The sequence below is a fragment of the Lygodium microphyllum genome, chromosome 10 (assembly GCF_053477565.2).
Source record: "Lygodium microphyllum isolate KBCC chromosome 10, Lygodium_microphyllum_v1.1.10, whole genome shotgun sequence".
In the NCBI taxonomy this organism is placed as follows: domain Eukaryota; kingdom Viridiplantae; phylum Streptophyta; class Polypodiopsida; order Schizaeales; family Lygodiaceae; genus Lygodium; species Lygodium microphyllum.
Window position 1 is genome coordinate 114,318,697 of NC_141144.1, and position 25,030 is coordinate 114,343,726.

The following is a 25,030-nucleotide window of genomic DNA, read 5'->3' on the forward strand; positions in this document are numbered from 1 at the left end:
GGGAGCGAGCAGTAGCTAGCTGCAGGCAGGCGGGAGCAAACAAGGCGGGCGGGAGCGAGCAGTTGCAGGTGGGCGGGTGGGAGCAGATTAGGGCGAAATGAGGCGCACGTAGGAGGGCAAGTGGAATGCCACATGGCGTTCCCTGTCTGGTTTCGGACAGGGAATGTTTCGTAGTTTGGGAAGAAACGGGACAGGGAACGTTTCGCAGTTTGGGAACACAGCACGTGATGGTTTCGTGCGGGGGATGGCATTTCAGCGTGCCAGGGGGCCGTTCCGGTCATTTCCTGTTTCTATGAGCCTGGCTTCTTGTGCATGGTTATAGATGTTGTGATACTCTAGCTAGTGGGGATGATTGAGTACAAATCATTATGGTTGGGTTCGGAGTATGCCTGGACTTAATATATGTTTCTCTTTCATTGGTTGGGGTTGCGTTTCTTGTGTTTTACTGCTGTGGTAGATCTTCCAGGATCTTGGAGGCAATTAGATTCGTGACAGAAACTGATCCAAGGAGAGGAGTAACATTAAGTTTGTGACAAGAAGAAGGGCCACTCAGCTGGTCCATGCATTATATCTCGAAGCTTACTCTTGTAGCATACAATTTTCTTGCAAGAACACCCATGGTACTTCTTTGGGGTCACTTTCTGCAGCCTCTTGGCAACTTTGCAATTTGAATTGGAATGTTTTAATATCCAACCTGGTATCCTTTAACATTGTTCTGTTGTGAATAAGTCAGTATCAGTTGTATTATCGTCAGAAAGAGACTTGATAATGCAGTATTTCCAATTTTAAACTCCATGAAAGTTGCCTTGTCTACAAGTAGTATTTGTTAATGCTTTTCAGAATTAGAAACAAGAAAGTCTGTCTAAAGTCATAAACAGTTACTATTAGCATAGTGATTACACATTCTACTCTTATAGCAAACTCTCTATGAAACAGATGGGCAAATTGAAGCGGCGCATATTTCCTGAAGACATAGTTATAAACATTGGCAAAGATGCACCCATACCTGAATGCCCAATGCAGGGCCATAGGTACTTTTTCATCTAACCAGTTTTTGTTGTGAAGTGATGTTCTTTTCTTTTTGGTTTGACCATAATTAGATCACTCAAAACACAGTATTTATATATTTTGTGTATATTATGAAAAGACTACTGCACATGCCAATCAATTTGGTAGGTACGTATTGAAGGTGCTGAGTCGACAAGGATGTAATATTTGTGTGTGTTGCAGCATGTGTTAAGCAAGGAAAAGTTGGGCCAGAATGATTTTTAATCCATTATAAGATTATTGGCCAATTTTAAACAGTCCTGAAAAGGAAAATAAAATTAAGTCATCTTTTGAATTGAGGTAGGACAAATTCCTGGCCAAACATTATAAAGGGGGATAGCCAACTACCAGCCTCCATGCCAGCTCCATCAGTACCACAATTGCATTGCTGCCCTGGTGACCTGCCCAACTTCACTACTCTGTTGCAGCAACCAGCCTCCATGCCAGCTCCATCAGTACCATGATTACTTTTCTGTCCTGGCGACATCCCCAGCTGCATGGTGCTGTCTTGTCCCAAAATCTGGGCTCTTGCTGCCCATTGCCAGCTTCCGGTGACATCCATGACTTCTCCAGCCTTCCATGCTACTGTGACATCATCAAATGCTGTTGTCTGGACTTGCCTGCTTCAAAACACAGCCTTTGCTGCCCTAGGCTGCTCCAGGCGGCTTTAAGTGCTGCTCCAGCCCTCAAAACACAGCTGTTCCACCTTGATTCGCTACTCCTTGCCATGCAGCTTCCTTAGTTGGCTTTTGTTTCTATTTCCGCCTGCCACACAGCATTGTGCATCAGCAAATGCAGCCTCAGTGCCTCCAAGCACAGTTTGCCTCCTGTACCCAAAACATTGATTTTTCTTTGTAGTTTTGAGATAGATTGTTGGTTACCTGCTAATGTTGGAGATCCAGGCATTTTGCTTTGAGCTCTGCACAGCTTTGACTGCCTCTCTAGTGTCATTGACCCTTGTGCTCCCCCTTTTGCTACAAGCCTTACACTCTTGTTTGCTGATGTCCTATTTGTTCATAGCCCAATACCTCTAGGTGCTCTAACAGTTCAATTTCAAACTTAACGTATACTTGCTAATGACAAGGAAAAATTTTCCAAGAAAATTGGGTGACAACTCAACCTTTGTCAAAGCTTGAATCCTCTTATCTAGTTTCCCCATCTTTGATGCTTTGAGGAAATGGTACTTTCATCTGCCACCTTTGACAACCATGGATCCTCTCCATATTCCTTGGTCATCTTGGGACAAACATAGAGAACTGCAAACAGTATGAGATGCAAATAAGATAATTTGAGGAATGGTCAAACGAAGATGAGGGTGTATAGAGATGAAGATGATATGAAGGGTCTCGAGTCTCCATGTCTCAAGGACTGGGGTAGAGGTGAGCTGAGAGTGATGTCAAAAATGGTGAGGACAACTCCAAGAGTGTGTTGTATTCCAGACGGATCCCAAATCATAGCAGCAACAGTCCAATGTGTAGACTGATAATGTGGGCAGCAATGGAGGAGTGAAACACAGTCCTTTGGGCATTAGAATATTGATGAGGATTCCAGACTTAAAAAACACAACGTATGCTGGCTAGAATGGTAGTTCCACAAAAAATAAGGAAGGGTGTTGGAGATGACTTTGGAAAGCCAAAACACAAGTTATGCTGGCTGGATGGCAGCTCCATGAATAGTAAAAAGGTTAGATGAAGATGACGTGTGCTTGCAACCCTCAAGAGCATCAAAACATAGGCTCCCTTAATGCATGGTAGTTTTGTGTTAATGTAGGCCTTAAATTAATGGTTCAACACCCCCTCTCAAGTCCAAAAAGTTGCTGAGGGGAGAGAGAGTCTTAACTCCACCTTCTTTTACCCAAAAGGTCCACCCCAAAAAGACCAATGAAAGGTGAGAAGGATCGAAGCTTGCATGGGAGAGTTATGGCGGGAGAGCAAGAGCAAGAGAGAGAGACTCACAATGTGGGAACTCCAACAGTCACAATGTGTGACCAGCCTTTCCTTTATTCATTTGTCACTAAAAGAATAAAGAATAAAATGACGGTGACGGGCGCTCACCGCCTGTAGTGTGCAGGCGCTGGTACCGTGAGTGTAGTAATACATGGGCAGTTAGACGGAGGTGTCTTTACCCCCAACAACCTCATAGGTGAACACATAGCCAGAAGTGGACTTCCTACTATCTGTATGTCCTGCATAATCAGAGTCACTGTACCCCACGACTCCTGTATTATGGTTGCCATAGCATATGCACATATTTGCAGTGCCCTTCAGGTACCTCATGATACCCTTCATGGTATCCCAATGTTTCTTGCTAGGTGTAGTCATATAGCGTGCCATAATACCAACTGCAAAGGCAATATCTGGACGAGTGGCTATTATGACATACATAAGACTGTCCACTGTGGATGCATAGGGAATCTTGGCCATCTCGGCCCTTTGCTCATTTGTCTGCAGACAATCGGTCTGTGATACCTTCACATAAGAAGGCAATGGACAATCAATAGGCTTCACGTCCTGCAGCAGATAAAGTAAAATAAAGGCCTTACTAAAGAAACCCTGCTGCTTCAATTCCGCTTTCTTTGCCGCCCACCATTGGATGTTAATAAAGAAGAGGATCTATTATATCAAGTATGTGAGAGACTTGTCACAGATCCTTCATCTCAAAGCTCTTCTTGAGCTAAGCCTTAAGAGCATGTAGCTCATCATGAGCTTTCACTGCTAATAGCATGTCATCAACATAGAGTATCAAAATAAGCAAAGAACCATCACGGGCTTTCTTTGTGTACAAGCATGGATCCATAGCACTACGGTTGTATCCTTGTGATTGCATAAAGGTATTGAACTTATAATACCATTCCCTAGGTGCCTACTTTAAGCCATAGAGACCTTTCTTCAACTTGCACACTAAGTGCTCCCTGCAAGGCTCTGCAAAGCCCTTAGGCTACTTCATGTAAATCTCATCATGCAAGTTCCCATGTAAGAAAGCTGTCTTGACATCCATCTGGTACAAGTCCAAGTCAAGCTGTGCAACTAAAGCCAAGACTAAGCACAGGGTGGCCATCTTAACCATAGGAGAGAAGACCTCATCAAAGTCAATACCATGCTTTTGCTTAAAACCCTTTGCTACCAATCGAGCCTTGTATGCTGGCTTGGGGTATCCAGGGATACTTTTCAACTTGTACACCCACTTGTATGGTAGAGCCTTCTTGCTAGCATGCAAGGAATCTAAATCCCAAGTCATATTCTTATGCAAGGAGTCTATCTCAGACTGCATAGCCCTCTCCCAAGAGTGACTGTCACCCCTATGCATAAACTCATCATAGGTGAGAGACTCTCTTGCATCTGTAACCAAGACATAGTACATGGAGGGCTCAAATCTGTCAGGTGGGCGTCTATCTCTAGTGGAATTTTGCAATGTAGGCTTTGTTGCTTGTTCAATATTCTGTCCAACACCCTGGCCATGAGCATCTGCTGCTGCATCATAGGTGAGAGACTCTCTTGCATCTGTAACCAAGACATAGTACATGGAGGGCTCAAATCTGTCAGGTGGGCGTCTATCTCTAGTGGAATTTTGCAATGTAGGCTTTGCTGCTTGTTCAATATTCTGTCCAACATCCTGGCCATGAGCATCTGCTGCTGCTGCAGGCTGTCCAGCTGGCTGTACGAGAGCTCGTGGCTCCTCTTGAAATATAACCTTGCGTATCTCTACTATCTTCTCAGGTTTGTCTATTCATCTTGTCTTCGTAGAAGACTACATCATGGTTGTGGATGACTTTCCGCGCCTACAGATCCCATAGACGGTAACCTATCTCTCCTGCATCTCCATAGCTAAGAAATATATATTTAACACTCTTAGGATCCAGCTTGTTACGCTTGTCCTTGGGCACATGGTAAAATGCCTCATCCAAAGACACGTAAATGCACATAAGAGGGAGGCTTTCCTATCCATACCTCCTCTGCAACTGGGAAATCAATGGCATTACAGGGTGATCTATTAATGATATGTACGGTAGTCATAACTGCCTTAGCCCAAAAGTGCTGGGGTAGGCCTGCATGGCTAAGCATACTGCGAACCCTTTCTTGGATGGTCCTATTCATCCGCTCAGCCATACCATTTTGGGGAGGGATGTAAGGGGCGGTCAATTGATGCTTAATACCTCTCTCATCACATAACTGCTCAAAAGCACGTGAGACATACTCACCCCCATTATCTGTCCTAAGGCATTTTAGCCTATGTCCAGATTGGTTTTCTAGCAAAGCAAGCCATCTTTGAAAAACTGCCAATACATCGGACTTTTGCTTTATGGGATAAGCCTATACCTTACATGAAAAATCATCTATGAAAGTAACAAAATACTTTGCACCACCCATAGACTGACAGGGCATGGACCCACAGACATTGGAAGGAACCAAAGCCAAGGGCTTACTCATGCGTAACATACAAGACTTCTCATGCGTAGACCTAGTCTGCTTGCCATAAAGATAATGATCACAAGAATCAAAATGAGAATAGTCAAGGGGTGGTAAGTACTGCAAAACCAGAAAGCATTTTCATTTTTTTAACAGACATGCCCCAACGAGCATGCCAAAGAGATACGTGAGGTAAAGACCCCACAGATAAAACATGATCAACTTTAGATCCAGAAACAACTAAGGAGTCGAGGTTGCCAGCCTTGGCACCCTTCGCAAGCATAAGCTTGCCATGAGTAATCTTCCATGTAGAGTCTCTCCAAAAGATACATGATATCCTGCGTCATCAAGCTATCCAGCGGACATGAGATTGCGTCTCAATGTAGGTACATGACGTACATTGTGCATAACAAAACTACTGCTAGAAGGAAACTGTAGCCTAACATCACCAATGCTGACAATCTCAAGAGACATGTCGTTACCCAAGCGCACAGAACCCAAAATAGAACGGTATGAATGGAAGTGCTCTCGGCAAGGTGTCACATGAAAAGACGTTCCTGAGTCCAAGAGCCAACACTGTGTATACATACAGTGTATCTCTGTCATCTGCGAAGCACTAGATGAAGCTGCTGCAAGGATATAATCCCCATTACTATCCTCGGGCTGCATAACATTGATCTCTTCAATTTTTACACTTGACTTAGCAGGTACTATGTTGCGATCAGAAGACTTTTCATGCACTTTCTCTTTCCCCTTGTCTTTGCGCCTTTCATTGCACAATTCATGACAGTGTGGCCTTTCTTTCCACAATGATGACAAGTTAGATTTGCATTTCTCCCATGAGACTTACTACGCGACTTGCCATGAGACTTGGACTGAGATTTTTGTGAATCCTGTCCATGGCCATTACCGCGGTCATTCTTTGCATTTCCATCATGTCGGCCTCTAACTGTCAAAGCATGAGACATACGAGAGGCATCCAAATTCTTACGGTTTATCTCTTCATGCAAAAGAGAGCTCTCAACATCAAATAGCTTCAGAGTAGTGGCAGAAGCACATAAGGTAGTGCGGAATACATCCCAAGACTTATTAAGAGTTCCAAGCAAGAACAACGGAGTGACATCCTCTTTGAAATCAATGCCCCGCGAAACCAAGTTCTTAAGAATAGCATTAAACTGGCTTAGATGAGTTGACATTGTCACATTCTCTTTCATGCGGAGATCCATAAGTTGTTTGAGCCAATACATTTGACTTGCAGGACTTTGCTTGTCATAGAGGTTTCTTGATCTTATTCCAAAGCTGCCAAGCACTCTATGCTTCCTCAACCACATTGTAATGCACCTGTTCAGTGAGAGACAAGATGAGGGTGGACTTGCATAACTTATCAAGCTCCATCCATTCGTCACTAGTCATAGTTTCAGGCTGTTCTCCACTCAACCTTAGTGGCTTTATCTGCGATTTTTGCACCAATACCTGCCAAACTTGGCTCTTCCAATAGGTATAATTCGTACCATCAAGCTTAGTGATGTTGAAAATAGCACTGTTAGTGGAAGAAGATGCCATACTGCAAGCTGAAATAGTGTAGACAGTTCAAATCTGCTTGCTGTAAACTACAGAAAATGACAAAAAAAACCACCAAAACCAAGGTAAAATGACGAGAAACGAGTATTTAATGATGCTGCCCTCCAAGTACCATCAAAAGTACATCAAACCAGGATGATTCAGTATGAAAAATACATGATAGTCCGGAGATATATGCTTGTTGTAATTTGTGATAGTAGTGTATAATGAGTGCTGATAGTAGACAAAACCCAATATTCAAAGTCAATCATTGACTGTCAATGCAAAACCAACATCAAGCGGGCATCGACAAGCATGCAACAATCAAATAGACATGAGTCAACACCCAAGCATGTCAGACAAATTCCGTTAGTAAAGTCGGTATATTCCCCAATCAACAGGGCAAAATGTACATACCACTGCCAAGACGTGACACAAGTCGGTGTGTGCTTAGTGAATACAAAGCCGAATCAGCCCAAGTACATCTACACGGACCAAGGTATATCAACCATACATCATCCACGAGGAGATCCCGGTCTCAAAGATCCAAAAACTCAATATGCATAACCCGCACTACTCAATGTATGATAAGCGTACAAAGACGCTCCCACATCAGTGAGACATCCAGAGCATATGAGCAGTCAAGTATCCAATGATAGCATCCGATGTCATGAAGACAATCCCAATCAATCTTTGACGAGCCAAAGCAAGACCAACATAAGCTCCAGAATATCCAATGTCAAGCCGAAACGAAGTTTCAGTAGCATTAAGTCCAAACAATGTAACTAGCATGTGTAGGTAACATAAGCATCAAGCATGTACCAATGGGTTATACATAGACCATTGGTATAACCTCTGTCACAAAGCATGCCAGTGTAGACCAATGTCAAGTAAATGCCAACCAATACGGAGCTCAAACAAGGCTCAAAATACATTCCGGAACCATCCAAAGCATTTGCCAACCTTTATTTGTATCCCAATAGTCATATGAAATACCTGGGAAGCACCTGTGACCAATAGGCAGAGCATAAAGTGACTAAATAAGCGTCAGCCTTGGAGTGTACAGTAGTGATTTACTGTGTAAAATTGAGTATTTTAGGTCACTAAATCAGCTCCAAATGATGGCCAATCAATAGGCATACATTCCCCAAACATTTGGGAACCATTCGGGACCAATCGGGCATTAAATGTCAATGCTAACTAAGCATAAACATAAAGTGTTGATGTAACACTGTTTGTGGCTGTCTGTGGACTGTGGAAAACAGTCATGGACTGAGGTAAATTAGTCCACAAATCAATGCCAATGATAACCCACCAATGTCGAGCATCAAGAGGGTGTTCCTAAGTACTAAATGAAGTGTTTTTAAGCTGCCAATGAGTGCCAAGGGAGGGGTGAAGCAAAAAACGTTTTTTTTTTTTGATGGGTGTGCAAGTCTTCAAGCTGGCCCAAACTGATCTGGGGCTTGTGGAAGGGTTGGGTAAGGTCAAGGTAAGGTTGGGGGAGTAGTCAAGGACCCCCAAGAGCTCCCTCTTGAAGGGCAAAGTCACCGATAGAGTGTAGGTGTCACAAGAAGCAAGAGGACATGGCTGCCCTACTTCACAAAACCTGTGGATTGAAGTGAAATAATAAAAGAGAGCTTCAATACCTATGAAGGAATGCGCTGAGGGTGCCCAAATGGATCGGGTAGGTGCTCGGGAAGTCGGGGAGTGATCGGAGCTCGAAGAAGTTGGGTATGGCTGCCAAGAGTGAGAACCAATGGTGTAGGGATTCGAATGAATGCTGAAGGAGTCACGGACCAAGCTCGAATGCTCAAGTAACCATGCTTTGATACCAGTTGAAAGGTGAGAAGGATCAAAGCTTGCACGGGAGAGCTATGGCGGGAGAGCAAGAGCAAGAGAGAGAGAGACTCACAATGTGGAAACTCCAACAGTCACAATGTGTGACCGGTCTTTCCTTTATTCATCTGTCATTAAAAGAATAAAGAATAAAGTGATTGTGACGGGCGCCCGCCGCCTGCACATTGCAGGCGCAGGTATTATTAGTGTAGTAATACACAGGCAGTCATGATGGACTACCCAAGGGCCTATTTGGATCTTAAGAGGTAATTTATATCTTCTTTTGGGGAGCGGAAGGTAATGGGTCTTTTGTGTGTGTGTGTGTGTGTGTGTGTGTGTGTACATACAAAGTAGTAGTAGAATCCCCCCAATAAAGAACAATTATGTGGCAAGGGTATTGGTAGCGAAGTGTAGGGGAAGTAATGAAGAGGGAAAGTTGCTACTATGATTGGTGAGTGCAATTGTTGCTCATGGGCATCCAAGTTGGGCATTCTTTGATGAGGTAAAAGGGGGAGTGCTTATGCAATGCAAGGGTTTTATTCGGGGGGAGTCTAGTCTTGTAGCTTTTCATCCCTTCCGGATGCTCTATTTTACATACACACAATGCAATGCATGGGTGATGCAAGGGCTAATGCGAGGTGTAATGCAAAATGGGATGCACGAGTGTAGCAGTGCGAGAGTGAGGGAATTGCTCACATACCTAAGGGCCCTTTAACAAGAATGATCATCGTAATACAAACGGAAGATGATACAAATACATGATGAAATAGAGTCAATGATCAAATCCTTGTATCAGTAGAAGAAGCCTCCTCTTGTGAAGATATGCTAGGGTTTGCATTGAGGAAACATAGCATGTACGACTAAGACTGAAACACAAAGACTCATATAGGGACAAGCAAAACTCAAATCCTAAATGCAAAAGGCAAAATGCAAAAACTCAAAGTTCAAACATAGAGAGAAGAAACTCTGAAGTGAATGAATGCTATAAATGAATGTAAGAGTGTACAAAATGCCCAAGGGCAGAGCAATGGAGTGTCGGGGAGTGGAGTGGCGTTCATCGGAGATGGATCCTGAGTGTTGTAACCACTTGTTGGAGATGAGAGTGTGCTCAATAATGAAGGGCAGCAGGCTGGTCACCAAAACATAGTAGTTAGTCGCCTAGTGGGAGAGATGGTAGCAGCCTATCGCCTTACACAAGATGCTGAAAATGCCGGCTGATTAGGTGCTATGATGGCATAGCAAATGGAGACCTCCAAACAGTAGGGCAATGGCTGAAAACAAACTGCCTAGGGTTGGATAGTGATGGGCTGTTGTCGGCGATGGTTGGATAGCAGATGGTAGGTGGCTGATGGCTGAAATCTGCATGGTAGTGTGAGAAATGTGCACAAAAGGATAAAGCTGAATGGTGGGCAGTGTGTCTATTAATAGATGCTGAAGGGTGCCATATCCCAAAAATTAGGATTTTGGGGGACCACTGAAACCCTCTCGAACTGCACACCAAATTTGCATTTTTTATTAATTAAGTGTGTCTTGGGGCTGTTTAAAAATGCTAATCAGTTATAAAGTGTATTTTAGCTTAACATCCCCTCTCAGCCTAAAAGAAAAGGCCGGCAATGTTCACCCCAAGGCGTCCCATCCCAAAGTAGCTAAGGCATTGAACAAAGGGTGTATGTTGGCTGCCCAGTGGCCTACCAAGACGACAAAGGTGATTATCTTATCAAGGGAGTCAAAGTAGTCACCCCAAAGATGACAGGGCATCGGACAAAGGGTGCTTGTTGGCGGTTGCCCAGTGGCCTACCAAGCCCTACAAAGGCGGATGAAACCACATTGAACTTTTTTTTTTGGTGGAGAGTTAATTTTAGGGGTGGTGCCCAATTAAGTAATAGTGACCTAGAAGACGAGTAGGGATGGTACACCCAACATATCACAAAATAGTACAAGCTTACCCAACTACTTGAGGATGTCGAGAATAAGGGAAAGGTGATGAAGTATCATGGGAAGAAGAAGGGTGGTGTAATTTGCTGACGGAAACAGCTTATGATTCGTCCAATGGTGCTTTATACAATGGGATACATATTGAAGAATGCTCATGCAGCATGTGTCACTTGGACAATGTTTTTAATGGGAAAATTATTCACTTGCCCAAGTGCCCTAGTACAAAGACGATAAAATCATGCAATGCATCGGAGAAGGTACAATTAGGGGAAAGGGCCGATGTTGAAGATAAGTGCTAAAACTTGCAAAATACTAATAAGGGTAGAAATCCCCTCTCAACTTGGATGTTGATGTTGAAGAAGGAAGAGAAGTGTGAAGATGTCGGTCTTCGTGTGGTGTTGAGAACCATGTGGATGAAAATGATGAATCATTCCTACTGGAAGAGCAAGGATAGAAGACACCGTCATGATAGCATCAAGAGAGATGTGACATGATCCGCCTCGAGAGGGAAGCATCCATACTGGTAGAAGAACAAAACTCCAAGTAGATGGAATCATGAAAAGAATGGTGCGTAGCTTTTGTCTTCAACTGAAGAAGGATGGGTGCAAACTTGCATGTTAGCCTTATACTGAAATACAAAACCTTGCAACAATTAAATTGTGCAAGCATAGAGATGAGTAGTGAGATGCTCCAAAAATAGAAATGAAAATAAAAGAAAGCAATGCTAAGTGCAATGCAATGAGTATGTAAGTATGTAGCGGAAGTCTAAAAGGGAAAGGCTAAGTGTTGGCCATCATAGTGTATAGCACGGTGGGAAAGGGGTCCTAGAAGGTGCAATGGATGCCCTAGGAAAGGATACGTAAAGTGCAATAGGCGAGCCACTAGCAGACCAATCAGCCAATCCTTCAGGAATATTGATGAAGGAGATAGGCTGCTGAGGTTGTCCATGTCCCACATATCCAAAAGCCAATGGAGCAGATGGTGTAGTAGCAGGAGGCGTAGTTCCACTGGCTAGTGGTAGTGGAGATAGTTGTAGCAGTCTGTAGTGATTTTCTAGGAGGAAGACCTTGGGCCTTGATACGACACTCCTTGTCCATATGGCCCAACCTCTGGTAGTGTGTGCAAAACCTATTTTTCTTAGGAATTTGTTGTTGAAGGGGTCGTGCTTCTTTGGTTCCATCGGAGGAGGTGATGTCACCCTTATTTTGGCTTGTCTTCGTATCTTGCAAGTTCTTGCCATTGGTGGTTTTCCCTCCTAAAGAAGAGGCAACCAACCCTCGCCCCTTTGAATGGATGTGTGTGGAGGACTTCTTGTGGACTTGATCATGCAACCTCGCATAACGCAAGAACTAGCGCTCAGACTTGTAGAAGGTTGGCAATCTAGGTAGTGAGATAATGTGCTGGATAAAATGAAAGTACTTGTCGGACAACTTGTTTAAGAAGAATGTGACCTAATCGTCGCCTGACTTCGGGGAGCGAGTAGTGGCAAACTCGGTGAGTAACCCCGTTGATATTTGGCCAACTTGACTTTTAGATCATCCCCTTTCTTAATGGAAAACTCTTGAAGCTCAAAATTGGGATTAAGATGTTGAGTGCGATCTCAAGCCACATAGCGGTCAATGGGATGATTCCAACACTCAGGTGTGAGGGGAAATGTTGTAATTGAGAGTGGAATTCATGAAGCAACCCTTGCATTAACTCATTATTGGCTGTGGCATTGTGGGCTCTCCATTGACTGATGTGATTAGGGTGAGCTAATCGAGGGTTCATGACTTGGTACCAACGACGAGACCCCAAAGTCCCTAAGATTCAAGCACTTGTTGCATGAAGGTTGACCAAGTGGTGAACTTTGACGCGTTAAAACGTGTCTTGTCTGTGAAAGCATTCTTGGCCGTTGTAATAGGAGTGATAGTACTAGGAGATGGAGAAGGTGTATAATGGGGGTAGAGTGAATAGGGGGGGATAGGGGGGAGGAAGTGGAGTATACAAGAAGTGTGCATAGCGGATCTAAAGGTGGACAAGGGTGGATTGGGTATGGGCATGGTAACTGCCTGTGGAGCCTAAGGTGGAGAGATAGGGACATGGGGAGTAGCAAAGTGTGCATAGCGGATCCAAATGTGGGCAAGGGCGGACTGGGTATGGTCATGGTAACTGCTTGTGGAGCCCAAGGTGCAGGGATAGGGACATGGAGAGCAGAGGATGGAAATCCATGCATACGAGTGACCCAAGGGATGTGTGACAATAGCTGATAAGCACATGATGAATATCCTTGTGTCTGAAAGGTCATGTGGGGGGGTTGTGAATGTTCGGGGGTAGTGAGGGGGATGCCCATCACAACCATCCCATTGCGAAAGGATGTGGTAATGTGGGGGTAGGTAGAAGGTACAATGTTAAAGGGCAGCATTCTTCCCTAACAATGCACCAAGAGGTCGAGTGAATGGAGGATAGGTAGATGGTGGGATGGAGAAAGAGAAGTGTTAGGAGCGAAGATGGAAGATTCAATCCCTAGTGTGCTTTGAGTGGAAGTGGAATGTAATCCAAGATTTTGAAATGAAGATATGAGTAGATCGAAATGTGGAGAAGATAGTGGTGGGATGGGAGGGATTTGAGAAGTGTGGTTTACTTGCCCAAATGAAATTGATGGTAGAGATATACTTAATGAAGAATATAAACTTCAAGAGCCTTCTCTATTAAAGTTAATATACTGAAGATCATCGAGATCTTGCACAACAAAGAAAGAAACAAGAGAGGGTTTTGGCTCATATGACTCAAAAGGGTTATACAAACTTGACGCAAGGCGTGGTTGAGATAAAGATGGATCGCTAGACGTGCCGAATTTCATGGTCCCTCCAAGGTAAAAAAGATGACCAATCTTATCAATCGCTCTAGATAGACTAATAGCACTCGTTGGAGGAGTGTCAACCGAACTATACGTGATGTGTAAGTACTCCTCAAACTCTTCATTTGTAAGGTGACCAAAGTGAGAAGAAGAAGACGGTAAAGATGAAGGTGTTGTGAGAGCAAAAAGAGATCGAAGCTTAGCTGAGAGTGGAGTAGACGTGTAGAGTATGAGAGCACGACACCCTATGTAATAATCTAAAGTGTGTGGTGCAAGTACAAAGTACAATCCTTAAACCTTAGGGTTGTAGAAGGATGTTTCACCCGAAGTGTGTGAAACACGGTAAGTGCCTAAAATTGTGTAACATAGGCACATAAAATAAAAGGAATAAATTTGGGGGAAAAAAACCTCTTGTACGGAGAGTAAAAAGTGCCCCATTGTCCTACTGAAGATTAATGACACTCCTTTGTGAGCGTAAGCGTGAGTCAAACCCAACAAATCCCCCTGGAGTGAAGAGTGATCAAGATACAAGGGTCATCCACCAAAGGAGATCAAATTCAAAGCATTGCGAAATGCTTCAAAGTTGTTGCGAGGAAGAGCTTTGGTGAAGATGTCTGCCACATTACTGGTCGTAGGACAGTAGACAAGGCTGATATCACTTGCATGTAGCCTCTCTCTGACAAAGTGATAATAGATTTCCATGTGTTTTCTACGTGCATGAAACATTGGGTTCCATGCCACTGCAATGGCACTCTGACTGTCAGTGAACAAAGGAGTAGGTTTTGTGATGGATACATCCAAATCAACTAACAAGTGTCTAAGCCATATGCATTCAACTATGGTAGTGAAAGTTGCCTTGTATTTAGCTTCACATGATGATGTGGCAACAATGGATTGTTTCTTGTTAAGCCAAGAGATGCAAGATGAGCCAAGAAAGAAACAATTGCTACTGGTGGAGTGACAAGAATCATAATCACTAGCCCAATCAAAATCACTGTAAGTAAGTGCGGTGGTCCCCCCTTAGCATAAAGTAATCCAAGAGTCCTACTACCCTGCAAGTAACGAAAAACATGCTCGACAGCTTGCCAATGTGACATGCGTGGTTGATGCATATATTTGCTCAGGGCTGAAACTACAAGCTATATGTCCGGCCTAGTGTTGCATAGGTAGATAAGACATCCAACTGCTGGAGGATATGTATGGATGTCAAACAAGTCATTGTCATCATGCAATGACAACTTCAGTCTAGGCTTCACTGGTGTACAAATTGGCTTACAATCTTGTAAGCCAAACCTCTCAAGAAGTTTACCAATGTATCTCAACTATGACAATCCAATGCCTTTTGCATCATGAATGAACCGAATGCCCAAGTAATAGTGCAAAGGCTCCAAATCTGACATCTCAAAAGTTAGGGCGACAGGGTAGTGATCCTACTGGGAGCTAAGAGGCAAGGACATGCAAGTGAACCAATAGAAGGGCTTGCTAAGGTTGAGAAAGTTAACTTAGTAGGAAAAAGGGAAGAGCCTCGACCCGTGTTCGTAGCAGACAACTTGACTAAGAAAGAGAAGGTCGATCTCGTCGCTCTCTTGCGAGCATACATGTGTTAGAAGTGGTGCAACAATGGAAGCATAAACATGTGCTGAAATAAACTGCTGAACACAAGACAAAAGAAAAGAAAGAGACAACACGATACAGATGAGAACTCAGATGTATGCTCGGGAAATGGAATCCATATACCAAGACACGAGATAGTACAGATACAACGTGAGTCACCGGCTGTGGAGGCACTAGCACCTACTCCCTCTCTCCAAGAACTGTCCAGTGATGAATGAATGTGGGGGAGGGAGGCTGACCATACATAGGCCAAAATAAATGCCTAAAATATGACAGGTCGGCCAGTATTAAGTGATGAATCAATGTGGGGGAGGGAGGTTGACAATAAATAGGCCAAAATAAATGCCTAAAATATGACAGGTTGGCCAGTATTAAATGTTGGCCGACTGGCTGCAAATAATGCCAATCCACAATAAAAAATGGCAAATAAAATGCCTAAAATGTCTCTGTGCCCAGTTTGCTGAACCACAAGTCTGGACTCAACCATGAGCTGACTAATGTGCTAACAACATGGATGTGTTTGCTTGGTCCTTAGATGAGCTAAAAGGACTAGATCCAAGGGTCATGACTCATAATATCCCTATGACTCTCGATGCAACACCAGTTACGTAGCGACCGTACTGAAATCTGATTAGCATGTATCCCTGTAAGCAAAAGATCATCAACATGTAGACATATGACCAGCAAGGATCCCCCCTCTTTACATACGTAAAGGGTAGACCCTGATGAGCTGTTTATGAACCCTTGGCTGAGTAAAAGGGCATCAATCTTTGCATACCAAGCTCGAGGAGCGTGTTTCAAACCATATAAAGCCTTTTTCAGCTTACAAACCAAGTGTTCGGATCCCTCAAGTGCAAAACCAATGGGCTGTTGCACATACACTTCTTCTTGAAGTTTCCTATGTAAAAATGCAGTCTTTATATCGAGTTGATGCATAGTCCATTCATAATGGACAGCCAAAGCAACCATAGACCCGATGGTAGACATCCACGAGGTAGGAGCAAATATCTCCTCATAGTCAATGCCTTTCTTTTGTGCGTAGCCGTTGGCCACAAGCCTGGCCTTATATTTGTCAATGGATCCATCTGCATTCCTTTTCAGCTTATAGACCCATTTTGTACCAATGGCTTTCTTCCCAATAGGCAAAGATACTAAATCCTATGTTTGATTCTTTATGATGGAATCGAACTCAGCTTGCATTGCTGCCATCCAATGCACACTATGTTGTGCATCCTCAAAACATTTAGGCTCCTCATCATCAAATGTATCTGCTGCCATAACAAACTCCATGGTATGTGCACCATCATGCATATGAGCTTGCCTTGTAGTATGACCAGCAATAGGAGCATCCTAATGACTATCTTTCATAGTCCACAAATACCATCTAGGCATTTGTCTAGCCTCGTGACTATGTACAAGCTCTTGCTGATTTTCAGATTCAGCACCTTATTGAATATTCAGATCAGCCATGGGCTGATTTTTTGCATTACCCAATGGAGCAGCTGGCTGAACATTAAGTTCACTTGCTGAAGCTCCAGTTGTATCACTGAAAGAAATGGGCAGCAGCCCTTCAAATACATCATTGGCAGCTTGATATGTGTCAAAACCAGCAAGGGATAATTTTGATTTTTCATCGAAAACCACATCCCTACTGACAAATACCTTTTTAGAGACAGGATCATATAATCTATATCCTTTGCTCTCACTGTTGTACCCCATAATATTGCATTTGACAGGCTTGTAATCTAGCTTCTTCCTGAGTACCTTGGGAATGTGTGCATATGCAAGACACCCAAAAGTACGAAAATGCCCAACAGAAGGTTTTCGGCTGTTCCAAGCCTCAAAAGGCATGACATTCTTTAATGCCTTGAAGGGGCACCTATTCAAGACATGGCAAGCACACATAACTACTTTCATCCAAAAATTGTGACAAGCTCTTTGCTTTCAACATACATTTGGCCATCTCTATGAGTGATCGATTCTTCCTCTCTGCAATCTCATTCTACTATGGAGTATAAGCAGTAGTGTACTGATGAACAATGCCCTTTTACTTCAAAAAAGAATTCAGCATAGAGAACATGTATTCCCCCCCTTGGTGTGAACGAAGAGTCTTCACCTTGTAGCCAAATTGATTTTTAACAAGTGCTACAAAAGCCAAAAATGCATCATACACTTATGACTTTTTCACCAAAGAATAAACCCAGCAGAAGCAAGTAAAGTCATCAATAAAAGTGACAAAGTAGTAACAACCACCCAATGACTTTGTCTACATAGGGCCATGTACATCTGAGTGTGCAATCTGTAACCTGCTAGTGACTCTAAAAGCAACATCACGGGGAAACGAAAAACGATGCATTTTCCCTAAAATATATCCCTCGCATAATTGCTCAGGAGGTCTCTCTAAGAGAGGTAAACCATCAAGCATCTGTGTATGTTGCAAAAGCATTAAGCTACCATAGTTTACATGCCCCATGCAATCATGCCATAACTCCGCATGTTTCATAGCAGGATTCAGAGTGGACGCTAAATAGACCGACTGATCAATTGAAAAAACATCCAACTCATATAACCCATGACAGAGTGCCAGTTAAAACCAAAGTCACGTGTTCCTTATCTCTCACCATGCATTTGTCATCATCAAAGGTGACCTGCAAACCACACCTTGCCAAAGAAGAAATAGATAACAAAATCTTTTTTATACCTAGCACAAACAAGGCATCTTGCAAGTGGAGAATAGAGCCATCAATGGCTGTCAACACAATCTCCCTAATACCTCTAACAGGGTACGATGGATTGTTGGCACATTATACAGACTTGCCAACTGGGGCTGCAATAACAAAAGCAAACAAATCTCTGCGAGATGTAATGTGCCTAGAAGCACCACCGTCAAAGAACCATGTGCATGCATTCTCAGTAGAGCTAAATGCTCTATTAGCCCAAGAAGAGTCATAACTGCATGTGTTAAAAACAATAGTCCTTGTCTACAACAAAGGACATTGACTCAGTAGCAGTGGAAGGTGTATTAGAAACAGACATCCTTGACTCCTTCTCCTTGGCTATGCGCTTTCTACGCTCAATGATGTAGTGGCCTGGCTTTTTGCAATAGTGGCACTTGCCCTTCTTGGCTTGCATCCCCCCCCGTTTCTTATTGTCCTGTGAAGTGCTTGAAGTCCCAAAGCTTTGTGGAGCATTCTTTACTTGGCTGCCCTTGCCCTTTTGCTGTGCTATAAAAGCTTGCTTAGAGGCTATAACATCCACACCACTGTTCTTTTGTGTTTGCTCTTCCTCTAAGAGCAAACTGACTAGCTAAAGGAAAGTAAGTGTGTAACCGGCCTGTTCACTGGGAAGGGCGGTAGTGTACAACCAAAATGCATAAATGCGTTCACCCAATTCACAGTCGCCCACTTTACCTGAACTTAAAGACACAGAACCAAGAAGACATACATGAAGCTAGAATGCTCCTGTTGTGACATAGACACCGTGTTGGCCCCTAAGTCAGGTGCCCCTTGTGGTATTTCTTTATTTTTAAAAAGAGAGAAAGTACAATGGGCTGTCTTTCACCTATTCTGGGTGAAATTTGGTAGCATAACAGTACAATTACTGACCCAAAACAAGTTGACCAAGAGGGGAAACTTTGCCCAAGTCTGAAACTTTTGGTTGGAGTGCAGAACTGACCATTTCAGTCTGCTGTAATTACTGGTTCAGACCTGTTCTGAAACCTGTTTTCAACTCATACTGCTCCCTGTACTGTTCAGCCCGCTGTAATTGCTGGTTCAGACCTGTTCTGAAACCTGTTTTCAGCTCTTATTGTTCCTTGCACTGTTCTGCATCATCTGTGCCAAGTGCCCCTTGATTCTGACATCAATTGGGCTTTGAAATAACCTCTGAACAGTCCAGAATCAATACTGATTTAGTGCTGTTTCAGATACTTGCTTGGTGAGGTTACCACCCTCACCTGTCCCTGCTGGGAACTGCAAACAAATGCTCTTGTTCTTGAAGAAAGGAGGCTCTTGCCTCATGCAAAAACAGCATATTCCCACACAGCTGTACCTGAATCAGAAGAAAGGCCCTTGATTCTGAAGCATAACCATACTGTCAGGAAGCGAGAAAGAGAGTAGGAAGCAAGCTCAAGCCTCTGTGTATCATAGATAAGGTAGGCAAGCTCTCCAAAACCAATTCTGTATCAGCCACTTTTCCTCCTCTTCAAATGAGCCCTTCCAGACCCAAAAAACTGCACGAGGTAAGTGCACAAATTTGTGCCACATGGCAGCACTGAAAGATATTTCCTGTTCTAACCTTCCGGTTTAAAATTCTCCATCCTCGGTGCGAAATTTGACCTCGGCACAGACCAGAGGTTTAATCCCCGTGCAAAAACGAAGATAATGACGCGAACAAATTCTGAGGTTTAAAAATAGTAACTCCCTAAATTTTAGGAGTTGCTTCCATTGCATTCCACTAGCCTTCTGACCATCTTTGCAGACTATGGCTACATCCAAATTTGTAATGTAGCTCAATTGAAAGTGAATTTCCACTGATGACCCCACATGGACTAATCTCTTGGAGATTTGACCATCTTCACTTTGAACTAGTCTCTTCCAGGCTAGTTCTTCAACACACTTGTCCATATACACTTTCACAAGTCTCTTCCAGATTTGTACTCGACCTTAATTGTCCAGTCTTGACTCACTAGACATTCCTGTCCGTTTCACATACTGGCCATGCAACTCAGGCGTTTAGATTTCAAAAGGGATCCTTCCAAAAAGAAAAACCAAATAAAGTATATAATAAAGAAATCAACAAAAAGGTAATAGTTGTCACAGTCTTGTGACATACCTCCCTCTCGAAATCGCAAACGTCCTTGTTTGCATGAATGTCACACATGCTTCTAGCTAACCCAGTGAACTTACACTTGGCAGCACATGTACAACACATACATGCTATCAGTCAACATTGTGAACTGAACACACTATTAACACATGTATGTTCTAACTGTGAAACATGGCAGACTATCATCATGTGACACTACATCACTGTTTCCAGATATAGTGGCTGGTACACCACAATGATATCCCCATAGTGGCATATTCTCATTTGATGACTCCACATCACCCTGACTAGAGATCTAGTGGCTGGTACATCAAAATGATATACCCACTGAGTCAATTCATGGAATACATGCCCGATCGAGTAACCATTGTTACAACATGTATTCAATTCAATGGACATAAAAACTGTATTCTTGCAAGCAATACTTACTTCTTTAGCATTGAGAAAACCATATGGACACAATAAGTGTTAACCTGTACAAAATCTGTTTCTTTACATAATTTCTTTCTTAAGCAATTGTCACTTTGACAATCTATTTCAGCTTAGAGATACAAGGGGTCAAGGCAGGTTGCAAGCAAAATGCTTCAAGGTAAAGTTCCAACACATTAGGCGACTCTGCAAGTTCACCTTCGTCCATCCACTTAGCATCTATAGCTGGATAGTTCTTGAACTTAACCAAATACCTTCTAGCAACTTTGCCTTTCACTTTCCTTTCCTTGTGTGCCAGTACCTGTTCTGGAACAAGAATTTCATCAAGTTCCTCAACTTCGGGCTGTTCCTCAGCTGGCATATCTTCTGGCACATCACCCACATAAGGTCTAAGAAGACTTACATGGAAAGCATTATGAATCTTCCAATTGTCAGGCAATTTCAGCCTATAGCTGACATCACTAATCTTCTCTGTTACTTGAAAAGGCCCATAGTATCGCATACTTAGCTTAGTGAAAAGACTTTCCTTGCCTTTCCGCTTCTTTAAGCGTGCCTTTTCAAACCGCAACAATACCCAATCACCAAGTGAAAATATCAATCACGACGGTGATGATCAGCAGCTTTCTTTTGCTTTGCCTGAGTCCTTTCAAGGGCATGCTTAACTTTCTGATACATTTCACCCATACTCTGCACATATTGATCCGCCTGAAAGATCTTATCCTTTGTATGCAAAATGGGAGGAACCTTTTTACCACCTTCAACAATTTCAAAAGGGGCTTTGCCTCTGCTGACGAACGCACAGTATTATTGTATGCATACTCGACCAAAGGCAAATACTGCTCCCACTTTGACTTGTGCTCTGACACATAGCACTTAAGCAAATCCAAGACAGTAGAATTTGCCTCTTCTGACTGTCCATCAGTCTGTGGATGAAACGACGATGAGAACTTAAGCGTTGTGCCCATGTTCTCAAATATGCCTCTCCAGAATAGACTTGTCATCCATGGATCACGGTCACTGACAATAGACTGTGGCATACCATGATACTTGAAGACATTGCACATAAACAAACATGCCATGTGATGTGGTTTTATCTTCTTTCTGACAGGAATGAAATGAGCTTGTTTGCTAAACCTGCAAATAATAGTCCATATCCCATCATTTCTTGTCTGTGTCCTTGGAAGATCAAAGATAAAATCCATAGCTATGCGTTCCCACGGTTTATCTGGAATAGGCAATGGCTGTAAAAGCCTTGGTGCTTTTTGCCTATCAAACTTGACTTTCTGGCAAATCAAACACTGCCGCATAAAAGCATCTACGTCTCTTCTCAAAGTAGGCCAATAAAAGAATGTCTCTACTGCTTTGACCGTTGCATCAATACCACGATGCCCTGCATACGGTGGAGAGTGACTCTCTGTTATAACTTTCCGTCTCAATGGCATAGTCACACATAGTCTACCATGCATCAACATGAAACCATCCTTGAGAAGATAATGCTCATGATGTTGTCCATTGACAAGCTGATCAAAGATTCTTGCAAAATCTTCATCATCAGCATATTGTTCCTTCATATCATCAAGCTCATGATGATAAGGAATTGACACAGCTGAAATTTGTGGCTTCCTTGACAAAGCATCAGCCACAACATTCTTTTTGCCTTCCACATGCACAATCTGAAAATGCAACATTGACAAAAAGTTTGTCCAACGCATATGCTTTTTTGACAGCTTAGTCTGAGTTAAGAAATAACGCAATGTCTGATGATCTGTCTGGACAACAAAATCTGCCCCAAGTAGGTAGTGTTTCCAACAAGAAAGTGCATGAATCACAGCCAGTAATTCTTTCTCATAGACCTGCATAGTCTTCTCTGGCCCTCGCAAGATTCTACTTTCATAAGCCACTACCCGGCCATCTTGCATTAGCACTGCACCAATGCTATTGCCACAGGCATCACATTGGACAACAAATGACTTCCTAAGATCTGGCAAAATGATCACTGGACTAGAAGTCATATTTTCTTTAAGAAGGTTAAAAGCTGAAATCTCTTTCTGTGTCCACTGGAAAGAGACTCCTTTCTTCTGTAAAGCATGTAAAGCTGAAGTAATCTCTGCAAAATTGCGAATGAACCTCCTGTAGTAAGAACACAAACCCAAGAAGCTTCTAACATCATGGACAGTCTTCAACTTTGGTCATGTTCTAATTGCTTCAACCTTAGCAGGATCCATTCGACACCATCCTTTGACACTATGTGCCCCAAAAATTGGATTTCTTCCAAGAAGAACTCACTCTTCTTGCCATTGATAAGCAACCTACTACTGCAAAGCTCATCAAAGACTGCTTTCAAGTGTTCTCTATGCTCCTGTTCATTCTTTGAAAAGACAATCATGTCATCAAAGAATGTACCAACAAACTGCCTGTATGGACGAAAAGTCCTGTCCATCATTCGATTAAACGTAGCAGGAGCATTAGTAAGTCCAAATGGCATTACCAAGAACTCATAGAGACCAAACGTGGTCCTAAATGCAGTCTTATGCATATCCTCTTGCTTAATCCTGATCTGATGGTATCCACTCTTCAAATCTATCCTGCTGAAAATTGACGCTCCTTCCAAACGGTCAAGGATGTCGTCAATTCTAGGAATGGGGAACCTGTTCTTGATGGTACTCTTGTTCAACGCTCGATAATCTATGCACATGCGCCAAGAGCCATCCTTCTTCTGCACTAAGAGCACTGGTGAGCAAAAAGGAGATGAACTTGGCTGAATCAGCCCTTTTCCTAACAGCTCATTCACCTGGCTCAATATCTCTTTCTGTTGGGCTGCACTAACCCTATACGGAGGTCTATTTGGTGGGCTACTGCCTGACACCAAATCTATCGCATGATCCTCAGACCTCTTTGGTGGCAACTGTGATGGTAATGAGTCAGAAAAACAATGATTGAACTGAGACAAGAAAGCAAACCTGTCTCTATTTAACATAGAGAAATTTGACTCATCATTATCCTTGACATCACGTGCAAAAATCAGGTACGCAGAAAGATGATTTTTTATTACAGATGTAGTGGCAGAAGCCGATACAACAGGTACAGATTCTCCTTTAAGCTTCACATCAAGCACATGAGTCTTTCCCCTATGTTCCAAAGTCAGTGTCTTGTTAAAGGCATCCAACACACCATGCTTTCTGAACATCCATGGCATTCCCAACAAGACATCACAGCCTTCAAGTGGCACGATATAAAATTCTTCTGCATCAACATAAGACTGTACATGAAGACACAGCTTTCCAAGAATGGGTGTCACAGACTCTGAGTGGCCAGGACATGCCAACCCTCCCTCTGCTGTGTAGCCCATCTCATCTGCTCTGATGCCCAAAGTAGAAGCCAACTTTGGTGAGATAAAGTTTGCCTTAGCTCCAAGATCAAAGAAAATGAGTACATGTTGATCCCTAACTTTACCCCAAGGGCCTTTCTTCTGATTCAGGTACAGCTGTGTGGCAATATGCTGTTTTTGCATGAGGCAAGAGCCTCCTTTCTTCAGGAATAGGAGCAGTTGTTTGCAGTTCCCAGTAGGGACAGGTGAGGGTGGTAACCTCACCAAGCAAGTGTCTGGAACAGCACTAAATCGGTACTGATTCTGGACTGTTTAGAGGTTATTTCAGAGCCCAATTGATGTCAGAATCAAGGGGCACTTGGCACAGATGATGCAGAACAGTGCAGGGAACAATAAGAGCTGAAAACAGGTTTCGGAACAGGTCTGAACCAGCAATTACAGTGGGCTGAATAGTACAGGGAGTGGCTGTGGGGCAATCCTCCTGGTGAGGTTCAAGGCCGTATGAAAGGCCAAGTACGAGGGTGGCAATGAATTCAAGGTGGTAGATATCATCTGTGCATATGAGTAATGCTCATCTTCATTCATAAGCTGCTCATGCAAGTCCTAAATTTTATTTAGATGATCCTGCATAGAATCACCCTCATCCATCTTCACAGTCTCAAGCTTTTTCTTTAGGAAAGAGATGCGTGTCTCATTCTTTCCAGCAAATATTTGCTCTAAGGTTAGCTAGCCTTCTCATGAAGAAGATATAGATCAAATGTGATTGATGATAGACCTTTGAACTGCTAATGCAATCAAGGACAAAGTCTATGCATCCCGTGTATCCCAAGCCTTTTGTGCTGCTGATTTCTTGGGAAGTGGCTGAGCTGGAGCAGGTTGAACAGGCTGGGTCGCCCATCGTCCACATCCTCCTGGAGGAGGAGTAGCTGGAGCCACAACTTCAGGCCTGACTTCTTCACTGTAGACATAATCCCAAAGATTCTTCACAATCAACACATTCTTCATCATGAAGGACCAGAGGGATTGTTACCATCCAACCTATCCTCCTTGGATACATATGTAAATACATCACCTCCCTGATTTGCCATGATAAATGATGCTGATCAGAGAGCAAAAGAGCAATGTGTCAAGCTGGACTAACCTGGAAATGTCAGAATTTTCAGAAATTACAGCAAGGACTTTGCTGTAATTAGCAAATTGAAGCACACT

General features: G+C 43.0%; 1 protein-coding gene and 1 pseudogene across 2 annotated transcripts in view; one reads left to right on the forward strand and one right to left on the reverse strand.

Moving 5' to 3' along the window:
* LOC148030459 (DNA topoisomerase 1 alpha-like) overlaps window positions 1-25,030 on the forward strand; it is an 83,090-nt gene that overhangs the window by 8,825 nt on the left and 49,235 nt on the right. For both annotated transcript variants that reach the window (XM_087686783.1, XM_087686784.1), the window contains exon 6: window positions 937-1,031. In XM_087686783.1, the coding sequence (XP_087542909.1) occupies window positions 937-1,031 (95 nt within the window). The remainder of the gene's footprint in view (window positions 1-936; window positions 1,032-25,030) is intronic.
* On the reverse strand, window positions 20,597-21,177 carry LOC148030460 (uncharacterized; annotated as a pseudogene).